General features: G+C 47.0%; 1 protein-coding gene across 8 annotated transcripts in view; it reads right to left on the bottom strand.

Moving 5' to 3' along the window:
* The window catches only part of JCAD (junctional cadherin 5 associated), a 66,082-nt gene that overhangs the window by 2,025 nt on the left and 42,940 nt on the right, over window positions 1-21,117 (bottom strand). For 3 of the 8 annotated variants that reach the window (XM_087777683.1, XM_087777639.1, XM_087777665.1), the window contains 2 exons: window positions 14,178-14,536; window positions 3,620-7,379 (listed from right to left, as the gene is read on the bottom strand). In XM_087777683.1, coding sequence (XP_087633809.1) covers window positions 3,635-7,379; window positions 14,178-14,476 — 4,044 coding nt within the window. In that variant the 5' untranslated portion in view covers window positions 14,477-14,536 and the 3' untranslated portion in view covers window positions 3,620-3,634. Of the gene's footprint in view, window positions 1-3,619; window positions 7,380-14,177; window positions 14,537-19,357; window positions 19,473-20,195; window positions 20,409-21,117 lie in introns of those variants that run through there. The other 5 variants (XM_087777689.1, XM_087777630.1, XM_087777645.1 and 2 more) reach the window with 5 other exon arrangements.

Raw genomic sequence — 21,117 nt, 5'->3', positions numbered from 1 at the left:
TAATTTGCGAGGAGCTTGGATCAAATGCATGCAGATATAATTTGGGAAACCTTGAGTAGGTAGGAACAAGCACACTGACTTACTTCTAGTTTCCAGATGCTTTGACAGGGAGAGAAAGACATAAGATTTGTCCCCCTTGTACTGAACACTAAGGACAGGTAAATGCTTTAAGCATCCCAGCAGGGTGTTTAAGGCCAGCTGAAGAAGTGATGGTGCCATCCAGTTAGCAGGGTCTTTTCATGCGATTGCAAATCCTTGGTTTCAGATTAATTCAACAGCATATAGGAAAGCGCAGTAGCGTTGCATCACTATGGTTAGACCGTCTCGCCTCAGTCTGCAAAACTGCAGCTCACGTTTTGAACATTATTCACTAAAGCACTGGACTGGCTTACTAACATCGGTCTTCATTTTCAGCCCGCCTCTTGTCAGTTCACGGGACAGACCACACTTTGCCTTTCTTTTCCTGAAGCCCAGAGGACACTCTTCTACCAGATTTTTTTGGGGGGGTTTATCCCAGCATTGGCCATGAAGTGAGCAGATATGAGCCTTTTGCTTCACCCTTGTGATTGTGGGATGGAATTGCAATGAAAGGGCTTTGCTTTGTGAGATCTGCCTGCCCTGTGCCATCACGCACACATCTGACTTACCCTAGGCTCCTTGGGATGCACGGTCACGGCACGGAGGAACCAGGGCTACCTACGGAGAATCTGTAGGCACACAGGGGCCTGGACAAACGGCACTGTAGCCCGTGCTACCATGTGTTACTTGCTGCTCTTACGCAACCTGGGTCTCTGTGCTAACCTTAAACGTCCCTCCTGCAGGCTGTGCTCCCACAGCACTTGCATTGAAACAGCTGAGCATGAAAATAGTTGCACACGTGAATATCACACTTTGGAGTAAAACGCTCACCCTCAGGACTTTTATGTTGATGTGAGTGAACGTCTTCATTCAAACAAGCATAAAAATCCTCAGAGGGAAGTTTTTACTCCTGTGTGCAAGTGGTCCATCTGCAGCATCCAGATCCGTATCAAGTGGGGACTGGCTAAGACAGAACTTCTGGATTTGGCCCCAGTGGGTGGATTCCTGGTGCAGGATCCTTTATCGCTTCTCTTGCCCACCCTCCTCAAATTGCGAGGCTAGCCAAGAAAGGAGTCTGTGCCAGCAACGCCTATGTTTTCAGAACTGCTTATCACTATTCAGCCTCTTCTGGTATTTCTAAACTTCAAGAACAGACACTACATGAATGCAAAAAAATCAAGAGGAAAAAAGTTTTTGAGGGCTAGTGCACTCCAGGATAACGCTGCATCTTTCTAAGCTTAATGCACTGCTGGTGTGGGAAGATGCCTCTATAGCAGTAATATTTTTTCAATTGTGAGTATTTTGCCATCTAAACTGCTAGAATGTACAAAAATTCTGAACTGTTCTGTGTGAGGTTGACCTAAGAATAAAAATGGATTTACATTTCAGAAACCTGATCTTCCTAAGGTCAGGCACATTCACACTAATAGAACTCCCCACAAAATTGCAGGTGCTCACTGTTTCGGGGAGAAAATCAGGCCACAAGCCACGGAGCCTCAGCATGGCTCAGTTTATTCCTTGAAAGCTTACCCACACCCTCAGCCCCCAAACCAAGGACGCAAAAGGGCCAGACTGCCAGGCTATGTCACACTTCTGGGGGAACAAACATTGGAGTTCTAGCACTGATACAGAAATGTTTATTCAACATTTGGTTAAGCTCTCTACAGAAACAAAGCCAAACCAGCAGCCTCATGGAAGCAGTCTTCAAACAGCAAAGGAGAAAAGACAACCAGTGCATTTGGGAACACTTGGCAATGTTCTTCTAATGGCAGTATTTGCATAGTAAGATGAGCTTCTTGCACTGAGTTTCCGCAGAGCTCTTACTCCGAGATGACTGTTCCTCTGCCAAGCTGCATTCTACATGTGAAAGCCTGTTTCTGCTAAGGCCTCTAGCCTCTGTGATGGGCCCAGTCTGCAATTACAAGACTAGTATCACCCTGCCTTGCTCCAAATAGAACGGCCTTTAGCAATATTTACTCTTTAAAAGCAATAAATACAGAGGAAGAGACAACATCAGGCCTTTCTACAAGCATGAATCTTCAGTCCTGCCCCGCTAAGGTGGAAGATCTTGTGGCCGTCAACAAGTCAGGGTCTCTTTGGATGTGAAGAGACCAGTGGAGGAGACACCTTCCCGCCCCGTGTGAGTGCGTGCTACCCTGTGTTACTGGACGTGCACCGCAGGAAGGGACATCTGCGCTGTCCAGACATGGGCAGGGCTGTTACGTCTGCAAGGGAACTGCTACAATGGGAACACACTGCAGAATACAAGCCTGGCATTGTCAGCAAGAGGGATAAATTTAGACCTAATTTACTGCAGAATAACTCTCCAATAAAACACACACAATCTGTTTTGATACATCCCTGAAGTCATGTCACCACAACAGTTATTTTCTTCACTCCAGCAGAAGCCCCAAGGGAGGAAAGCATATGAAATGCATATGGGGCATACTAGACCTGATGGGTACAAGGGAGCTGAATTAGCCTGTTTGGAAAATCTGGTCTAGAGAAATACAGTTCAGAGCAGAAAGAGACACAGAGCTGTGGGATACAGAAAAAGACATGAAGGGAAAGGCTGCAAGACTGCAGGAGCCAATACTTAGAACTCATACAAATATTTCTCTTCAGATGGAAATACATAAATCCACTTTAAAGTATGCTCCATTTAGTTTCAGTCCCTCTGTACTGGAAAACTGTGAACAGATTTATATCGATGAGGTTTAATGAATAACCTGTGCAGATTTCAAGGTAGAATGTCAGCTGTTACAGAGAGGATGGAAAAAGGAAGGAGGAGATTAATATTACTTTAACCACTTTCACACCATACATTTGCTCACTCCAATTAATTTAATGGACTAGACAGGTGGCCTGGGAGATTTATCCCTTTACACAGATCTATGGCAACAACTGATTTTCAGTTGTTCAATGCAATGCCGTATGAAAACGGTTTCAGAGAGAGAACAGCTCATGTTACTTTGGGGATGCATATGGACTACAAAAGTTTATATATGCTTTTGAGAGATGAGGAACACAAAAAGAAAAAAAAGAAAAAAAGGTGTTCACTGAAAAAGTCAGCTTTCCATTTGACCTGGGGATAACAGTTATTCTCAACATCTGATCTGGAAAATATTCATGAGAGAGAGAATTTTCCAGGCCCCTTAATGGAGCCATTTCCCAGAGGCTTCACAGAAGAACATCAGATTTTTATTTTTAGTTTCTTCTGAACTCTGATATAGTATGTGTCTACTTAAGTATTAGAGAGGGAAAAATGGGTATTCAAGGAGAGCCTATGATTAAACCACTACGTGTTCCCAAACACTGGCACTAGAGTGATTATCTTTGAACTCTGCTGTTTGAAGCTGTCCGTTCCCTGAAACAATTAGACAGAGATAAGACCTCAGGGAGTGCTCCACTCTCTGTGAATGAGTTTCAGTATCACAAGTGAGTTTTACAGTAACTTTTCCTAAAATGGGATCAGAGAACACTCATGTTATCTCTTCCACAAGGAGAGCAAAGGGGGTGGCAACCAGACGGGGGTAGTACCCCCTACAGCCTGTTACTATTTGAGCAGCATTATGTGGGCATAAGCAAAACAATCATGCCCAGTACACAAGGAAACAGTACTGACTTGAATCTCCCATAATAGGGTCTTACCTAAAGAAAAATCTCTGTCAATCTTCTTCTTGTCCATTCCACCTAAATATCCGTTTTCACTGAGAGAGATTACACGCTTGGAAACAGCCCCTGAGCTTGCCAGTTTGCTTCCTCTCTCCTCTTGTACCCTCGACAGCTTCTCCTCGTCCACCTCCTCTCCTGAATCTGCGCTCTTAATGCTCAGACGTCTCATCCGGGACACAGAGTCAACTTCTTTCATTCGCACTAAGCGATCCATGGCAGTCCGGCTAGGTGGAGAAGTGAGCTTGCCTTGGAGTGTCTCGATCACTTTCGAAGTGCTTCTCACTCTCTTTTCTGAATGCTGATACACAGCTGACTTGCAAACCGAGTTCTGGTCCTCACCGTGGCTAGGACTTGCAGGTTGTTCACGAATTTGCTCAGTTACCAGCGCTTTAGCGCTGGCTTCCTGGTGAGTGGTCTGGCATTCATCAGGGTATACAGATCGTCTTCCTGCTCCAACAAAGAGAGCACTCTCTGTCCAGCCACACTTTCGTCTGCCTTCATAAGAACCATCTTTTTTTCCTTCTTTGTCACCTACTGTGCTCCCCACTGATGACTCAAAGTCCTGGGCACCATTTGCAGGGCTAGTGCCTGGGCGGGGCCCAACGCGGTCATCCAGAAGGAGAGACTCCACTGCTATATCTATACCTAAAATTCTTGCAGCTCTTGCCTGCAATGACTCATTCACAGGGATTTCCACTGCATTTGCATTTGAAGAGTGATCAGAATTGTTAGCACCAGGTCCTGGGGCTACATCAAGCCCCACCGACCTCAAATCCGGCTCAGAGCGCCCTTGGTTCCTCTTTGTTAGTGACAAGCGCACTACCGAGCCTCTCTCTAACGCCATATCATTTGTGGGAGTTGCACCTTTGCTCAGTTTAACAAAGTCTAGGTAATTTTGGTCTTCACTCATCTCCTGCAAGACAGGGTTATTGAAAGGATTACTGTGACACGAACTGCTTGGGCTACTGGACAAAACTCTCTTGAGAGGGCCCACGCGAACTGGCTGCTTGCTTGTTCTGCTCTTGGCTTCCTCCGTCCTCATTTCTGTTATCAGACTTCCATCTGCTGGCCCGACTCCTTCACTGCTCCCTCCTGGCTGCGAGGAGCCTTGAGAGCCAATGCAGCCCGGCTTGCCGCCATGCTCTGTCCCCATGCTCCAACTTTCAGACTTACTTTTAACTCTTCCTGACTTAAATACAGGCACCTCTGGCACAACTGTTTCCGATTTCCCACTGTGTTTTGGCTCCTGGTTCGACTTCTCATTTCTGGACGCCCTCCTCTGCGTAAGGGCACCTGCCTGCAGAGAAGCCGCAGCACTTTCCAGATCTTCTTCACTGCTTGTGCTCTCCTCCTGCCCTTGCAGCTCCTTGTTAAAACTTTCTAGCTCACTTATTGCATCCCAGGGACGGCGACTTACAGGCTTCAACAGGAACTGCCCAAACAGCTCTTTACTGTTGCAGGGGGCGCCTGCTTCTCCCTTAACTACGTCTCCCTTGGAAAGAAGGCCAGTTTCCCTCTCCTGGGCAGGCACGGGCTGGCTCTGGTGGGCTTTTGGGGAGGGGGCCTGAAGGACCGAGGTGGCAGTCCTGGAAAACGCACTGTTGCTAGACTGGCTGAGGTACATCTGACCCTTCATACTGTAAGTGCTCTGTCTGCAGCTTCTCTCATCAGAAGGTAACTCTGTCTGTTTTGACCCTGTTGTGGATGCTGTACATCCTAGGAGCTTTGGAGACAGCAGTTTGTTACTACTGTGCTGTCCAGGCTTTGCACCACGGAAAAATTGTGGGCTTTTCGGTTCTTCAGCGAAACTGGTCTGTGTCTGCTGGTCTTTGTACTGATCACCTGGCCAGGAGCCAGAGTATTTGAGCTCTCTGTGTTTCGTAGGCTGAATAAATCTGAGGTCATTCATTTGTTTGAACTCTTCTGGTCTCCACAGCTCTTGTTTTTGTAACTCATTTTTATTGGTCATGCTTCCTGTAAGCGCTTGTAACTCCAAGTCTGTTGAAGACATACTTAAGAGACTTTGTTCTTGCAAAGCCCCATTGTTATCAAACCCATTCTTATCAGGGCTCTGGGTTATGTTGTTGTTCCTATCTGTATCTGGCAGATTGGATTCTGATTTAACTGGGATAGAGACCAAACAAAATATAGTTTCATTCATTTTTTTCTTTGAACTCTTTTTGCTCTGCATCCCAGTTCCAGGTTCAAACTTTTTCACTTTTGTAACAGTCTCACAGGTGCTGTCCATATGTGAATTTCTTACAGAAAGTTTGCCTTTTGTGTACTCCGTGCTGGCTTCGTTACGGGGGCTGTGATTAGTTGTGCTACAACTGTCTCTTTGGTCCGGCAAGGCACAATTTTCCTGATCTCGGATGGATGGTGCCAACCATCTGTTGCTATGGGTGGAGCTGTCGGAAGTTCTTTCTTCCTTTGCAGAATTGGACAAGTTTGATGCATCCAAAAAGGCACTGTTGTACTGTACTTCAAGAACTCTCTCTTGCAAAGCACCAGAACTGGGACTACATGCATTTTCAGTGTATTTAGTGTTGTCCTGCAGACCTTCTGGTGGTGCAATTTTAATATGTCGTATCCGAGGATCATCAAAGGGAATATACTGAACAGAACGCAGGTAGTCAGTGGGGTGCCTCACATGGCTTTGCTTCCCATGAGGAAGACGGTTGTCTTTGCAAGGGTCCCTCCCCACTTCAAAAGTATTCGCAGCTGGTCGTTGGCAGGGGACAGCCCGCTCTGCAGGACCCTGCTGATCGCTGGTGGCGTACGTGTTGATGTTAGGCACTTCATTGAGGGGCTGTGGGGTCACGTTTTGGTGAGGTGGAGATTTGTAAGAAGGAGGAGGTACATAGACCGGGGGCTCCAAACCAGAGTCTTGAATGCAAGCATCTTGCCTTGGCTCATTAACTTTGGCTAAGTAGGAGATGGGTTCGTCTTTCTGGTAGTGGTCCTGGAAACCCACAGTTTCTGCAGGTGCTCTCGTCTGCCGCTGCTGCTCATAGGACGGAGGCTTCAGAGGTCTCCCATACTTGGGTTTCACCAGGGGAAGGAAATGGCCTCCCGTTTCGTGGTGCTTGGCTGGTTCCACACTCAGTCTGTTTGGGGGATAGGAGGGGGCTTTAGTCACACTGAGCGAGTTGTTACTGTTGGTCAGCAAGGGCATATCCACGCACCTCATGCTCTCTGGCGAAAGGACCCTCGGCAAGGACTGTGATTTCCCTTTGTTGTGGGTGCTCAGTACGTTGTCTCCCAGGGTCACTGAATACAGCTCTTGAAGCAGCTTTTCCCTGTCCCCCTCAGACACTTGCCTCCCCACCTTTTTTGGCTGGTTCCAGCTTTCCATTCCCAGACTTTGCCATTTGCAGTCGCCAGGCACTTCACAGTTCTCCTGTAAGCCGCTCCTGACATACCCTGCACCCATCCCCACCTTCAGGTGACTCTTCTTGAGGTGCCGGGGTGCTCCCGGGGCTGCAGCCAGGCCTTTCATTTCCACACCGCCTTTCTGGGAATAGCCCAGGAGCACGCTGAAGTCCTGTCCTCGTCTTCTCCAGTAGGCAAGATCTTTGTCAGTCTTGGGCTGGGAAGACCATGCTAATTGCGGCCTGTCATAAACCCTGAAAAAGAAACACAGTGTCACAGGCAGTTTGCACAGATGCCCTTTCTTTCCCTTATGGGTAAGGCCATTAGGAGGTCAAATGTTGAGTTATGCCAATGAGGTTTGTATAATCTATTTGCAGCCAGATGACTTTATGATTTTAATGAGAGGATTTAAAAGTCAGTCATTAACATGAGTAAAGGAAGGGACTGATGCTTTTCTGGCACATTGTTAGCTATGCAAAGCTGTTAGAAAGAGAAACAAATGCACACAGTTACGTGCTGTGCAAACATGCACAGCCCTCCTCGACGGACACCAGAAAACCAGAAATGATTGTTTTGAACTTATTTCTGGACACTGCTCCATCAAAATCTATAGACATCATGGGGACTACTGTGGTACGCAAGTTTAATAGGAATCCAAAGCTAAAAAGCAGAGGTAGGGAGAACAGGTAGGGGGCTATTTCATAAGATATATTTTGTAAGAAAGAAACATGATTTGCATCCTAGTACAAGAGCTAAAATTAAACGTGTCATTTCCAGTGTTGATTCTTGTTCATCTTTCAAAGGGAACAAATTTCTTCAAAGTGCTTTGAATGAAATGATACATGCCACAACAAGGGTGATGTATCAGCACAGTTCTGAATAAGACAGAACCAATATTTGAAATCTAAAATACCTCAAAAGAAGTATAACACTATTAAATAAAAGGAGGATTAACTCCAGCAATCTATTACTGAAATATGAAAGACATTGGACATTTTATTGCGGATTAGAAATTCAGAACACAGATTTACATGAACAGAATAGGTTCTTTGTGTGTTCTGAACAGACTGCAAACTGTTTAATACATTACTGCTGAACAAAATCGGTACCTTTCTATAAAAATAATTAATCTTCTACTTGAACCGTGTTCTGCTATTCTTGTACCGAAGGTGTCCAACAATATAACTGCCTTTACACTATGTAGCTGCCACCAGCATAAGACTGGAAAGAAAAATCAAAATTGACAGAAATAGGACAAGTATGTAGATAGAACCCAAGAATTTCTTTCTCTTCCCTCCACCCCAAGGTATATAAACAGTGTCATCTGGCTCTTTTTTACTAAAAACAACGATCTATTCAAATAGTAGTTTGTGAAAACATAATAGAATTCAAAATTTGGAATGAAAAATAAGCAATCCAGATCCACAGCAATTTTCTTGTATGTATGTTAACTTCATCCTATGACTATAAAAGTTTAAAAACCAAACTGGGATAAGGAGCATCTTGTTCATATTGATTCAACTGGATTAAGACTTAACATCTGAACAAAATGTTCTGCCTCTGAAGCACAAAGTACGGTTTGATCGCTGAACCCCAGGAAGTAACAGACTGCTTCATTAATCAGTGAGACAGAACAGGACACCTCCTATATTGGAAAGTTGATTGCTGTAACAACGAACATTTCCATGCCTCTCTGCATGTGGAAACATGCAGCTGAACAAATGCTTCCGCCTTGTGAGATTATCAAATCTACCTTTTCATCTCATCCCCATGCTGCTACGGCACCATTTGTATCTGTGTTTACAAAACAAGGTGAGAAACAGGGACTAGTGATAGTGAGGAGGGAATGGACAGATTGCTCGTTCTGTTTGATTTTAACCATCATCGTAAAAGGGTCTACAGAAATCGCAGGAAGTAGAGAGTCATCGACTCCAAGATCAGCACAGACTGTTACGATTATTTAGTTTGACATCTTGCTCAACGCAGGCCATCAGACTTCCCCGAAATGATTCCTGCTTCAGTGGTGGCATGTCTTTTACAAAAGCATCTAAAAATCTTGATCTTTACATTTCCAGAGATATTGTTGCAAAGCTTAATTCACCATTAAAAAAAAACAAAGTAAACCCAAATTCTTATCAACCCAAATATAAAAACATTGCGGGAAGGAGGTATGGTAGACAATAATACTGATTCGCAACAATTGCAACTAACAGCACAGGAATGGAATGAGCTGGGTGTTTAAAGGATTTAATAGGAAATCAGGAATAGGGAAGGAAGCATTACTCGACTCTTTCCTAGGAAACCACTAAAACAGATGAGTTTTGGTTAGTTTGCTTTTTTAAAAACAAACAAAACCCAAGCTCAGACATTCATTAAACTAAATTAGCCCTAAGTTAGGACAGCTTCAGTTACAGGAAGGATGTTCCTCCATTTATTAAAAGCTGTTTAAAAGATTAAATTTATTTTTAAAGATTAAAAGATTAATAACTAGGCTCCAGTAATAAATTTCTGAACATGATACAAACCACTGTGACCTGTACTATGTCATCATTGCAACGTGAATGTAGGAAAGACATCTAAAAAGAGGTATTTAGAGCATTTCAAACCTGATCTTTTCTATGACCTGTTCACAAGGTGGACAGTATCAGTCTCTCCAGCTTCTGGCTCAGGTGCTAGAGGTGGTTACACCGACGGCCTGTTTCCTGGGCCCCGCAAGCCTCTGGAGAGGATGGCACTGCACTGCGCAGTGGGAAGAGGATGCTCCGCAGTCTCCCCAAGGGCCCTCCAGCTTGGGTCCAGCCTGAAGACTCCTCTGCTCCCAAAGACGGAGGGTGGCTCCTGCACACCTGCACGCAGCAGGCATGGCAGGCAGGCAGGCGGCAGGGCAGCACAGCACAACCACACTGCTTGTGGCTGCAACTGCAGCAGAGTGGCTCCTTCCAGGATATATGACACTTTTGGCTCTTGCAGTCAAATGAAGTGGTGAGACGGGGAAGCATCCAAGAGCCACCCCAAGTTCCAAATGCTTCACTACAGTCTCAACAATGCTACATCTCTGGATGACGAATGACAGTCATGCTGCAGTCTTTGCGTCCGTGACATATCAATGAAGAGATCGCACAGTCCCTCCTAGCAAGCAGCTAGTCTCTGGCTGCCACTATGCCATTCTGTCTCACTCCATGATGCAACGGTACTGACGCACAAAGAAACGCACACCGGGATACAGTGGCTTGCAAGTTTTTCACAGCTGGGAAGGATGCCAAGGATGGAGCGGTCCCATGGGACCAGCTGGGAAGATTTAAGTGCCAGGGACAGAGCAGTCCCATGGGACCAAGGAGGTAGATTTTCATATTATGAACTCTTTTCTAACAGGCCTGCTTCTAATAAATATCACATTTACTGTCATAATGTGCTTTGAATTGATTCTATATAAAATTAATCCAATGAAATCATTAAAAAAAATAAACTATTGCTAGCTTTATGTGAATTTTAGGCCTTTGCAAGAAACGAGGCCATCAGTCCACCCTGCACCGGCTGCATGACTGCATTTCACTGAGCTGCCGCCCTCAGAGGAATGGGTTGAAGCTGCCCCATTCCCCAAGGGCAACGTTGGACCAACACGATGTTGCACGACCCACAGAACAGGGCTGGAAGTGAAGGAGCATGGCACAGGCCATGAAGTCAAAACCCTGCAGAATGAGGCCACTGCAGGGCTATCTAACAACACCGTGGGAGCTTCTGTCCCTGTTTCTGGCTGCCAGCATGCAAGCAGTAGGCGTTAGCCACCCAGTAGCTCAGGGTGGGTGAGCCTCAGGCACCAGGACAGACTTTGCACCCAACGAAGAGGCACTGTTAAGAAATTTCCAGGATTTGGCAATAAGGGAAAAAAGTTTTCAGAGGGCTGTTCTGGACAGTGGCAGCTTCTGTTCTATTTTGGGATCCTATCCTCACATATGCTCTTCCAAGCCTCAACGTCGGGAAACACCAGTACACTTTTCTAATTTTTCCAGCAGGTAATCTCATTAATGATGCTATCTATTTATCTCTAAATTTGCTAGCTACCAACATAGTTCCTCCCACACAAATAGCTAAGCAAAGTGCCTCTTCTCTCCACTCAGAAGAGAAGGAGGAAGAAGTTCTCCTTCTGTGAACCCTCTCATCTCTATCCATAGGGTCAGCTTTCCCATTTTCTTTGCCTTGTCTCCTCTTCCAAACTTTTACTGTGCAGTCTCCTAATGCTCAGTTAAGCAAGGACAGCCAGGACAGCCCTCCTACCACCTGCTCCCCCACGCTTTGCCTGAAGAACAACGGGATGGAGCAAAACACCACTTCCCCACTCTGCCGGGGCGTCACTCCTCCCTTGCAAGCAGCAGCAGCGGGTGGTGTGATGTGCCCACATGCAGTTGCTATGAAGCCTCTCTCCTCCTCCTCAGCAAGGACTGATCAGCAGAACAATCCCAATGAGTGGAGACAACAGCATCATACCCTGCCATCATGAAACACCCTGAGCCCTGCAAACCTGTCTGTGAAGGCAGCAATGAGGTGGGCAACATCACTCACTTCGGTGGTGTTTGGAGGGTGATTAGTTCTACATCAGTGGTCTGAGCATGAGTGTGGTGTAGATAATTCCTCATCTCAGGAGCCTGAGTCATGCTCCAAATTGCCATGGAGCTGGTCAAGGTCCGTGAAGGTAGTCGGGACACACACTGCCTCTTCTGGCTTTCTCCTGCCCTGTGCTGCACTGGGAAGGCAGCATCAGGAGATGGCTGCCGGAAGCCTGCAATGCCCAAAGAGCAGTGTCTTCATGCTGGACCTCGCTGGGTGGTTGTCCCCTCTTCGGGCCCAAATGGATCCCAGGTCTCTGCAGTGTGCAGTTCTGTCCCAGCCTGAGAACCAGGAACCTATTTCCTGCTATGGTCCAGAAACCAGACAGCAAGATCAAAATCCCTGGTGGCGTTCACTACGGCCCACCCATAACAGGCCAAAACACCCCAAAGTGGGCCATCACAAAAATCTTCCCTTCAGTTTTATAACAGCTCACATTTGCATGGCAGCCCCGTGCCTCGGATGCTTCCCCAGGGCAGGGAAGTGGGTCTGGAGGGGGACTGTCAACCTGGAGCTCAGCAACTGAAACACAGGTGCTGCAGCACTGAAGCTGCAGCCAGCTTCCCTGGATCTGGCCCAGAGAGCTCACTCCTCCCTTCCTGTACCAGCAGGACAGCGGCAGCGTCACGCTCTGCACCAGAGGTACTCTGCACACCCAGGAATGGCAAGAAAGGGACGGCTGATACAAAGGTTGTCCCTTGTTCATAGCTGCTAGTGCCTTGTAAGAGTTCCCAATAGGCTCACTGGTAATCAGAGTTTGCTGTAACGATAATGGTAAGAAAAGATTTCTATTTTTGTGAAAGTGTGACAAAGCCATTTCCAGGGCTGCACTTCCTATTTTATGGGGAAAAGCCACTTTTTAAAACCAGGATATAATATTTAACTACACTGTAGATTGGCAGGTTTCACCCCTTGCATTTTGGGATGTTAGAAAGAGTCATTTAACTGTCAGAGAGCATTATTTTGTATTTAGCCTACACCAGCAGTTACAGATACCTCTGCCATGTCCGAGACATGGGGCAGACGCGTGAGCCCCCGCAGGTGCACCTGGAGAGGTGGGAGGCAGGAGGCAGCAGCCCTCCCACGCCGCTGTGCACCCATGCAGGCTCTGCCTTACAGGGCCTGGGAGCAGCAGCGCTGCAGTCGCTTCCAGCCTTGCACAGCCATATCTTCTTCACACCAGTTTTTCTCCACACTGTAAACTCTACTCCAAGGCCAAGCATCACTGTCCTTGACACTCCTGCACACTCTTCCCCTGCTTCAAAACCTTTTCCCCTTTCATTCTTTTTCAGTATCTTTTCTGACCTTATTGTCATCCAGTTTACTTCACCCAAAACACGCCGTGAAGGATCCTTCTTATTACCTTTAAACCTGTGTCTTCTCCTTCCTTCTCCAGAAGGGATAGTTCCACCTGGGGACCTTCACCGCGGCTGGGACTTGCTGCCCTAGGACTGCTTTACATCTCTTCCTGCCCGTTATCCTAGCTGGCAGCCGGGAGCCATTCCTGCTCCAGGCAAGCAGGCTCACAAGGGGAAGAAATATGAAGGGAAAGAGCAGACGAGCCCAGCAGTCAGGAGACACGTGCCTTTGCCACGTGTTAGCAAAGGTCTTCGTAAGAGGACAAGCTCCCAAGGCGACAGCGTTTTTCTCTGCTTTCAGTTTCAAGCTAATTCGGCAGGAGAAAGGGGCTTTTCCTCACAAACCATCATCACACTTGGGCTGGCTTCCAGTCCTGCTGTAGCCCCTTTCCTTTGTTCATCTGCAGCACTCAAATAGCCACAGAACAATGGCCGAGCCGCGGTGTGTACACACAGCTCTTCCTGCCCAGCCTGCCCCAGCCCCAGCGCGCACGTACTCCGTGTTAAGCAAGCCACAGTTGTACGAGCACATCTCACGGAGTGACGACAAGAGCTTCCACTGGCTTTGAGCTGTTTTAAAAAGAAATGAACAGGCACCTTCTCATGTTTACTCCATGAGAGCGGCCTTAAAAAACCAAGTGAGTCGTCAGTGCATGTAGGAAGACCCACCAAGAGCTGCACATGGCTGAATCTATAGCAAAAACCCAGGGTGTGTATGTGGCAGAAGAAGCTGGGTTCAGTTTTTTAAAACTGAAGAAGAACTTTTGCCCCCTTTTTTTTATTGTACTTGGACTGAGCTTTTCTAAGCCTATCAGAAAGGCCTTTTTGATACAGACCACATTAGTAAATGAAATTTTCCCACTCTTGGCCTCTTCCCATCACCCCAATATTCTCAAAGGCCTCGCTCTAGCAGAAGGTGAATGGATGTGCCACTGCTTCGTGTGGACTTGCAATGCATAGAAATGGTCACTAGTATGGGAGCAGGAAAGGATCACAGGAAGATGGTGTCAAGGGTTAGGGTCATGCTTAGTTATCTGTCAGGACAAAAAGGTAGAGAAAGCAAAGCCATGGCATGATGCTGAAACTTACCCCCCTTCTGAAGTATGAAAAGTGGACAAACCCTGAAGGTCATGGTGGTAACCAGGACCCGCTTGCTTCCCTTGGCTCCCATGGCTGCTTTCAGTGCTGCTCGAGTTGGTTTTCATGAGAGGTTTCTTGCTGTATGCCCCAGCTCTCGACTCTGCCTCAAACCCATTCAGCGTTCTCTGAGCAGATCTGTTCGCCGTGATTTCATGCCGGTATCCATCATATCTGTTCTCATATGAAACAGTAGGATTTTTTGACAATTTGTATCCATGAGAAATCAGGAGGTCCTCGACACTGAACATATTGTGCTGGTTTCACTCACAGCTGTGCCATCAGAAAGCTCTTTCCAGCAGGACCCATCACTGGAAAACAAAACAAGAAACAAACAGAAGGCTGCTTTAAACAAGGAAGGGTATCTTTGATCAGCTGGTAGGCTGCTGAAACTAAGAGTCTCATCCCCTGGCCTCAGTCTTCCACCCTTATAATAAAACAGATGAAGCAAAGTGCATGCAGATGCTGATGAATCATGTGCTGACCTTCCCTAGACAATACACCTCCATGCACTCAGCCAAGCAGCAGATGCCGTGCTGCTGCTGACTCAGTCCGTTTCACTGAAGAATTCACTGGCGATTGCAGCTTTCAGATTTCACTAAGTGATCTCAAAAAATCTTTGCACTGGAGGTAAGCCCACAATTTGAGTCAAGCATTTCCTTAAAAAGCAACTTTTCCCCAGTCATGGAGAGGTGTGCTCTGTATTACATTTTAAGTTGTTGCAGGAGGAGGGGGTGGATTACAGAGCAATATGCCTCTCCCTACAGCTCTGCATATTCCAATTAAGAAAAAATGTTCACATGAACAAGGACAAAATATGCATGAGAACAAAAATGAATTGTGCAACCACATGAGAAACCCAGGTAATACCATGCAATACCCCAGTTGAACAGTCCTTTTTACAGATTACTTGGCCTGTTGGAAATCAGTAATCCTCAACTAGAATAATACAAAACCTAAGATTTCAAGTATGGTCTATTTTTGCAGCACACTTCTGCTGCATAAAATGAGTGGAAGCAACCTGAGATGCCCATGTCTATTGTGTCTCGATGATTTCCAAGACACGGGACAGTCAAGATTTTTCTTCCCAGTGACAGCCCTCAATTCTGCACTGACTACAGCAAAGATTCAGCAAACTGAATTAGTTGGCCGGAAACAATCTCTATTGTCTATACCACTCTCACAGCTTGTTATGGCAATTACAGAATACTCATTCTTCCAGAGTTTTAAAACGAGTAGAAGGTAATGATCTATGCTGTAGGTTGTGCACAACAACGGACCCATTCTGGTACATTCCTCCTTGCTTGAACTGTGTTACCAGAAGAAAGAAAGAAAGAAAAAAAAAGCTGCATAAAGAATAAGTGAAACACACAGAAATAGATTTGTTATGTAAAGCATAAAACACTCGAGATTATTTTCCCTGCATGAAGAGTTCATTTAACATGCCTGGTGAGTAGTGAGCGTCTTAGCAGTAGCAGGTTTACCTGAGGGACAGGAGCCCAGCATTGGCAGCTGCTCCAAAGGAGATCGTCTCTGCAAAGATCATGAAAAGCAAGTGCATTTCTTTCAAGGGCTCTAATGCTCTCCTTGGGCAAGAAGAAAGGAAGAACTTTGCTCACTGCTATTTACAATAATTTACTTTAGATGAAGCAGCTACTGAAATGGCTGCTGTACATTTATTAGTATTAAATCTCTCAGGCTACGTATACGCAGGAGTTGATGGGTTGGCTTAGAATATAAACCAGTTTCTGTGGTGCAGCACTCCATACATTATGGCCGCTTTTTGCCTATCCAGCGCCCCATACATTTTCTGCTCCCGCCCTGTCTCCTGGATGCTCTGCAGACTGCGGAGCCGGTCCAGCCAGCTGCTCCGGGCCAGCCTGGTGCGTGGCTCCTGGGCACGCAGGGACCCTCCAGCTGCCTCTGCCTGCAGCAGCCACGGCGCTCGCCCCAGGACAGCCCGCAGTGTGGAAAAACACGCACAATTTTTATGCAGAGACACAATTTAACCGGTAACCTGGAACACTGCAAAAGTGGCTTTTCAGCCTGAGAGCCTGCTGAGCACTTAAACTGGTTTGTCTCTAGAGCCTAATCAATCTCTTCCCTTTTCACACATGTAACACTACACACCCTTTAAAAACAGAGAAATAAAGCTCTGTGCCGAAGATATTTTAGGAGTATCTCTTGCCGGAACAGGACTCCAAATTCCCAGTAAGTGCTCTGAGTAAGTGAGCCAGCAGTAAGCACAAGCAGGCAGAAAGCAGGGAGGAGCAGGACCCTTTCCTCTTGGAAGGAAGGGAAGGGTTTGTGGATTATTTTTGAATGTTGACCTAAAAGGCTGATTTTCCATCCACCCGCTGCCCTGGACCATGCAAGGAGCCAGGTACAAGCAGAGCAAGGGGAACAGCTGGCTGCTAGAGCTGTTCAGCCTCTAACAAGAGAAAGATCCAATGTGACTACCATAAACAGCAGAAAGCCCATCTGAGCGCTCACAGGTGCAAGGAAGAAATCTGCTTTTCCTGCTATTATTGTCAGGCTGGCTTGGAGCGCAGCTTAACCCTCTCTCTGCCGCCCACTGCAGCCACGGTGCCATCAGAGAGGCAAAGGCGAGTGGGCAAGAAACGCCCAGCCTGTGGGGTTTACTCAGATCTTCCTTTTGGCACTGGTGGTGAGGAGCAATGGGGTGGAAATGAACCATGAGGAACTGGTGCAACGGCCTCCTCCTGCTCTGCAAACTTATTATGTGAGGAAGGGAAAATCCCACAGTGCTATGGGTGGTAGGAATGCCTGGCTGGGAGCAGGATGCTATCACTGTGCCCATCACAGCTCCGCAATGGGAAAAAACAAGGCGGAGAAGGCTGCACCCCTCTGCCTGCCACGGTGCCCTTGGTACCAAATCCCCTGACGAGCTCTCCCCAGACACACTGCATGGAGAAATGCTCCACGCCCATGGCACAAGCTCCCAGGAGCCGATAGTAGTGGTGGCAGGTGGCCGCTAGCCAGGACGCTGTCAGGACACATGCCTCGAAGGGCTGCGCAGAAATTGCAGGAAGGTACCGTCCCCCTGCATTGGACCTGGCCAGGGGCAGGGGAGCTGGAGGCCCTGCCCGAGCAAAGCCTGCAGGACATCAACCGTGTCAGCACCCAACGTCTGCAAGGATGCTGCCCAGCTTTCCAAACCTGGCTGTGGTGCTGGGATGCTCTTCCCATCCTCCCTTAGATAAATAAATCTAAAAAATAAAATCAAAGGAATTGGATTGGCAGGAGTAACAAAACCGTTGCTGCAGCACTGTCTTGTAAATAATCTGTCAGACTGGGCCAAAGAGTAAAGGCTGTGCAGAGCTTCTAATTTGAGGGAAGATCAACAACGTTGGAAAACAGTTTGTTTTTCCAGCTCTCATTTGTTTTGTTTGCCAATGACATCAGTGCTTTCTGATAGGGTTTGCTTCCTGAGGATGCCTGCTATCTTGCCAGCGTTTCCGACTTGTCCCCGTCAGCCGGTACAACTCCACATTACACTGGAAACAGGGGCCAAGCTTTTCTCTGGAAACTTCCCAGCAGCACTCTCAGATGCAAAGAAACAAGCGCAGGCTGACTGGCGGAAATCAGCATCAGTCCCCGTGTACGCGGACACAATGGGGACCCGCAGCCTCGGCGAGCAGGACACAATGGGACCACCAGACGGAAACGTCATCAGAGCACCTTGCCTCGGGGTGGTCTGTCCCAGAGCGGGGATCTCATCACTGGCCCTGAGAAAAGCCCACGGCACTGCTGAAAGACACCCTGAAGAAATCTGGTGCTAGAGTTTCCTCTGAGGTGCTTTGGGGCCTGTTCTCAGTGGGGGAAATGCCCTGGTTTCTGTTGATGGTCTGCCTTTATCTGCAGGTTTTTTCAGTGGCAGGGGTTCCCAAGCCTTATTATTTTCGGTGGTACCACCACCACCTGTACGATGACCAGTACCCGTGATGATGAATGCCAACACTTGCAGCAGCAGCAGAAGCAGCTCTTACCTCCATGCACTGAAATGGCTTGCATGGTGCTGAATCCTCTCTGCATGGCATTTAGAGCAGCCCATTGGTATGCTCCTGTGGTTAGCCCTGGCTAGGAAGGTGGCAACCCTTTATCTGTTTGAATAGAACCCCTGAGCCTCCTTGCGCATCATTTGCCCTGCCCACCTCTGCAGAACTATTTATAACATTTTTGTAAGTGATTCTGTACAACTTTACAGAAAAGAAAACATCAAAGGAACATGATTCATATTGTGAAATGAAGCATACAAACATCATGAATTGCCAAAACCAAGGCACCCTGCATGGACACACGCGTTGCCGCAGTCTGTAATCACATGACTTCAGGCTACTGAAGTCTGCAGGACTCCTGCCTTGTTTGATACGCGGGCTAGGCGATGTTAGTCTTCCTAGGCTTTATCTACAGCAGCTATCCAAACACTGTTCTGAAGACAGAGTTACTAAAAGGCATCTGAATTACAAACCGTATTATCCAGATGGGTCACACATTAAACTAGCTTATCTTCACTCATGTCTAGGTGACATTATTCCCATTTCATATCAGATGTGTGCCAGACAGAAGTATTTACATGGATAGACTAAAGTGAAAACAACCCTCTCCATTCTAGGCACCCAGTCTGAAGCTTCTACAATCTGATTTTTCAAAGCACTTAGCCTTAAAACGGAAGTAGGTACGCTCAAAGCAACGGCTGCAAGAACCTAGTGCCTCTGCACATCAAGAGCAGCAAGTCAGGTGCCCACCCAATGAAGACACAGGAATGGCCAAAAAATCAGTTGCAGTAATTTGTCTGCCTTGCTCTCCTCTGTCCCTCTGTCCATCTAATCCAGCACTAACGCTTTTGTCCAGGCAGCCCCCACCTCCCTCCCACCCCTGTCAGCTCCTCACCACCATGCACACCAGTGCCTTCATTTCCCACTTCCCAGCCCTCTGGCTGGTCAGAGCCACCTGTCCTTCCCACTGCCCCCCAGCATCCCTCCCCTGCCTTCCCATCTTCTGGTCCCACCGCTCTTCCTGCACAGCCCACCGCCGTGCTAACCAGCCCACCCTGCCCTCCTGCAGCCCTTACAGCTTCTCCCCACCAGTCCTCTGGTTGCATCACTCACCCCAATTTTTCTCCTTCCCCTCCTGATAACCAGCCTCTGTCCCATCTATGTTTCCAGCAGAAGCACCTCTTGCCTGCTCTCTGTTCCCAGGTCCAAGACCCCATCTCACCTGTACCTGGAAAAAGCAGGAGCCGTCATTACGAGGACAATCCAGCTCCACCGCCACAGCCCTGGGCAGGGGCACCGTGCTGGGGCTATGCAGACAACCTCTGCTCAAACATCTGTTGGAGCAGTTAGGGCACAAGCATTGTCCCTGCGCAGGGCTGGGTCACGAGTAGGCTGCTCAGCACCAGAGGCTGTGAGATGCTGATGGATGGGAGGAAAAAATCTTCGGAAAACAGAGCGTCTAGAAACAGAGACGAGTCCAGCGAGAACATGCGCAGATGTCTCCAAGCCTTGTCACCATAGATCCTGTTCCTGAACATGATGGCACCGCAGCTCTCAAACAGCTGGAGGATTTCTTTTCTCTACCCTTTTTAATGTGGGCAAAACAACATTCCTTCTCTCCTCCCTCCTCCCTCCTAGTTTTCCTTGGAAATGGTTGAATTGGTTTAGCTGACAATATTAAAATAAATTTAGCCTGAGAGACACAACCTGAAAGTCTCAGATCAAGTGATAAAAGCCTGACAGACTACAGCAATGGAAAACAGGTTCTTGTAGTAGAAGTTTTAATACGAGATGGTACTACTCGCTCAGTCTAAATATAACCCTGAGCTACATCCCAGGAGAATATGTAAGTCTTTGGCCATTGTCATCACTCCTGTTTTCTCACTCTGACTTTGCATGTGTGCATATGAGACAGATTATCAAAAATAAACACATAAAATGAGGCTTTTACCTTGACCATTTCATCTTTTTTTGGGATAATGAAGTCAGATGGGACTGTAAATAGCAGGCTGCTGTGCTGCTGTGCGTGCAGCCGCCCCGGCGCGCCGTGCCCCTGCCCTCCACTGCAGAAACAACCACCACCGCATTCACTGGCTTGCAGACACACGCTCCATCGGGAAAGATAAAATTCATGTGCTTGAAGAGCCTTCAACAATAATGCTTGCTGTGATCAAATATTAGATATTTAATGCAAAGATAGTCTAGAACAAGGGAAAAAGAGACTAGAGAATATTAATGTAAGTTGGATGTGTTCAACTCATCAGGGCTTAATTAAGCGTAGGCTAGGAGCAAGGAAGGAGTAGGGAGCTAGCCAGGGCAGCCTCTGAGCCAAGAGTAAATACCTCCTAGAAATTCTCAAAGGATAGGTGAAGGGCAAACATATTATCTAACTTCAAACAAAAGGGGGAAGGAGACAGATCTGAGTTATCATAGACCAAACAGCTTGGCTTTGATATTGACTCAGACAAATTATTATTCAACCGACTTGTAAATACTTATAACAGGTGTCAATTTATCGCAGAGCAGGAGGGAGTATGTGATCCAGGAGGAGCAGCGGTGTTTCCAGCTCCCTGCTTTCCGCCCTGCACTGCAGCTGTATCCACTCCCACATGATAAAGTCATGAGAAAACAGAAAACACAGACTTGTCAAGAACAAATTAAGTCTAATCAATTTAATTTTCTTCTTTGACGGAGTTGGGAGCATAGTGACTAGGGAGGAAGAAACAGTAGAAGTCACACATTGGAACGAGGAAAGCTTTTGACGGATGCCTGTGATAGTCTTATATGCAAACCAGGTGAATACCATTTAGGTACAATTTACTGTAGATGGGTATACAAATGTTTCGAATCTATACTCAAGGAATTGTTAGTAA

The sequence above is a fragment of the Nipponia nippon genome, unplaced genomic scaffold (assembly GCF_047370975.1).
Source record: "Nipponia nippon isolate SJK-2023a ecotype South Korea unplaced genomic scaffold, ASM4737097v1 scaffold_1, whole genome shotgun sequence".
Classification (NCBI taxonomy): Eukaryota; Metazoa; Chordata; class Aves; order Pelecaniformes; family Threskiornithidae; genus Nipponia; species Nipponia nippon.
Note: the sequence above shows the minus strand (reverse complement) of the source record. Positions and strands in the feature narration are given on the sequence as shown.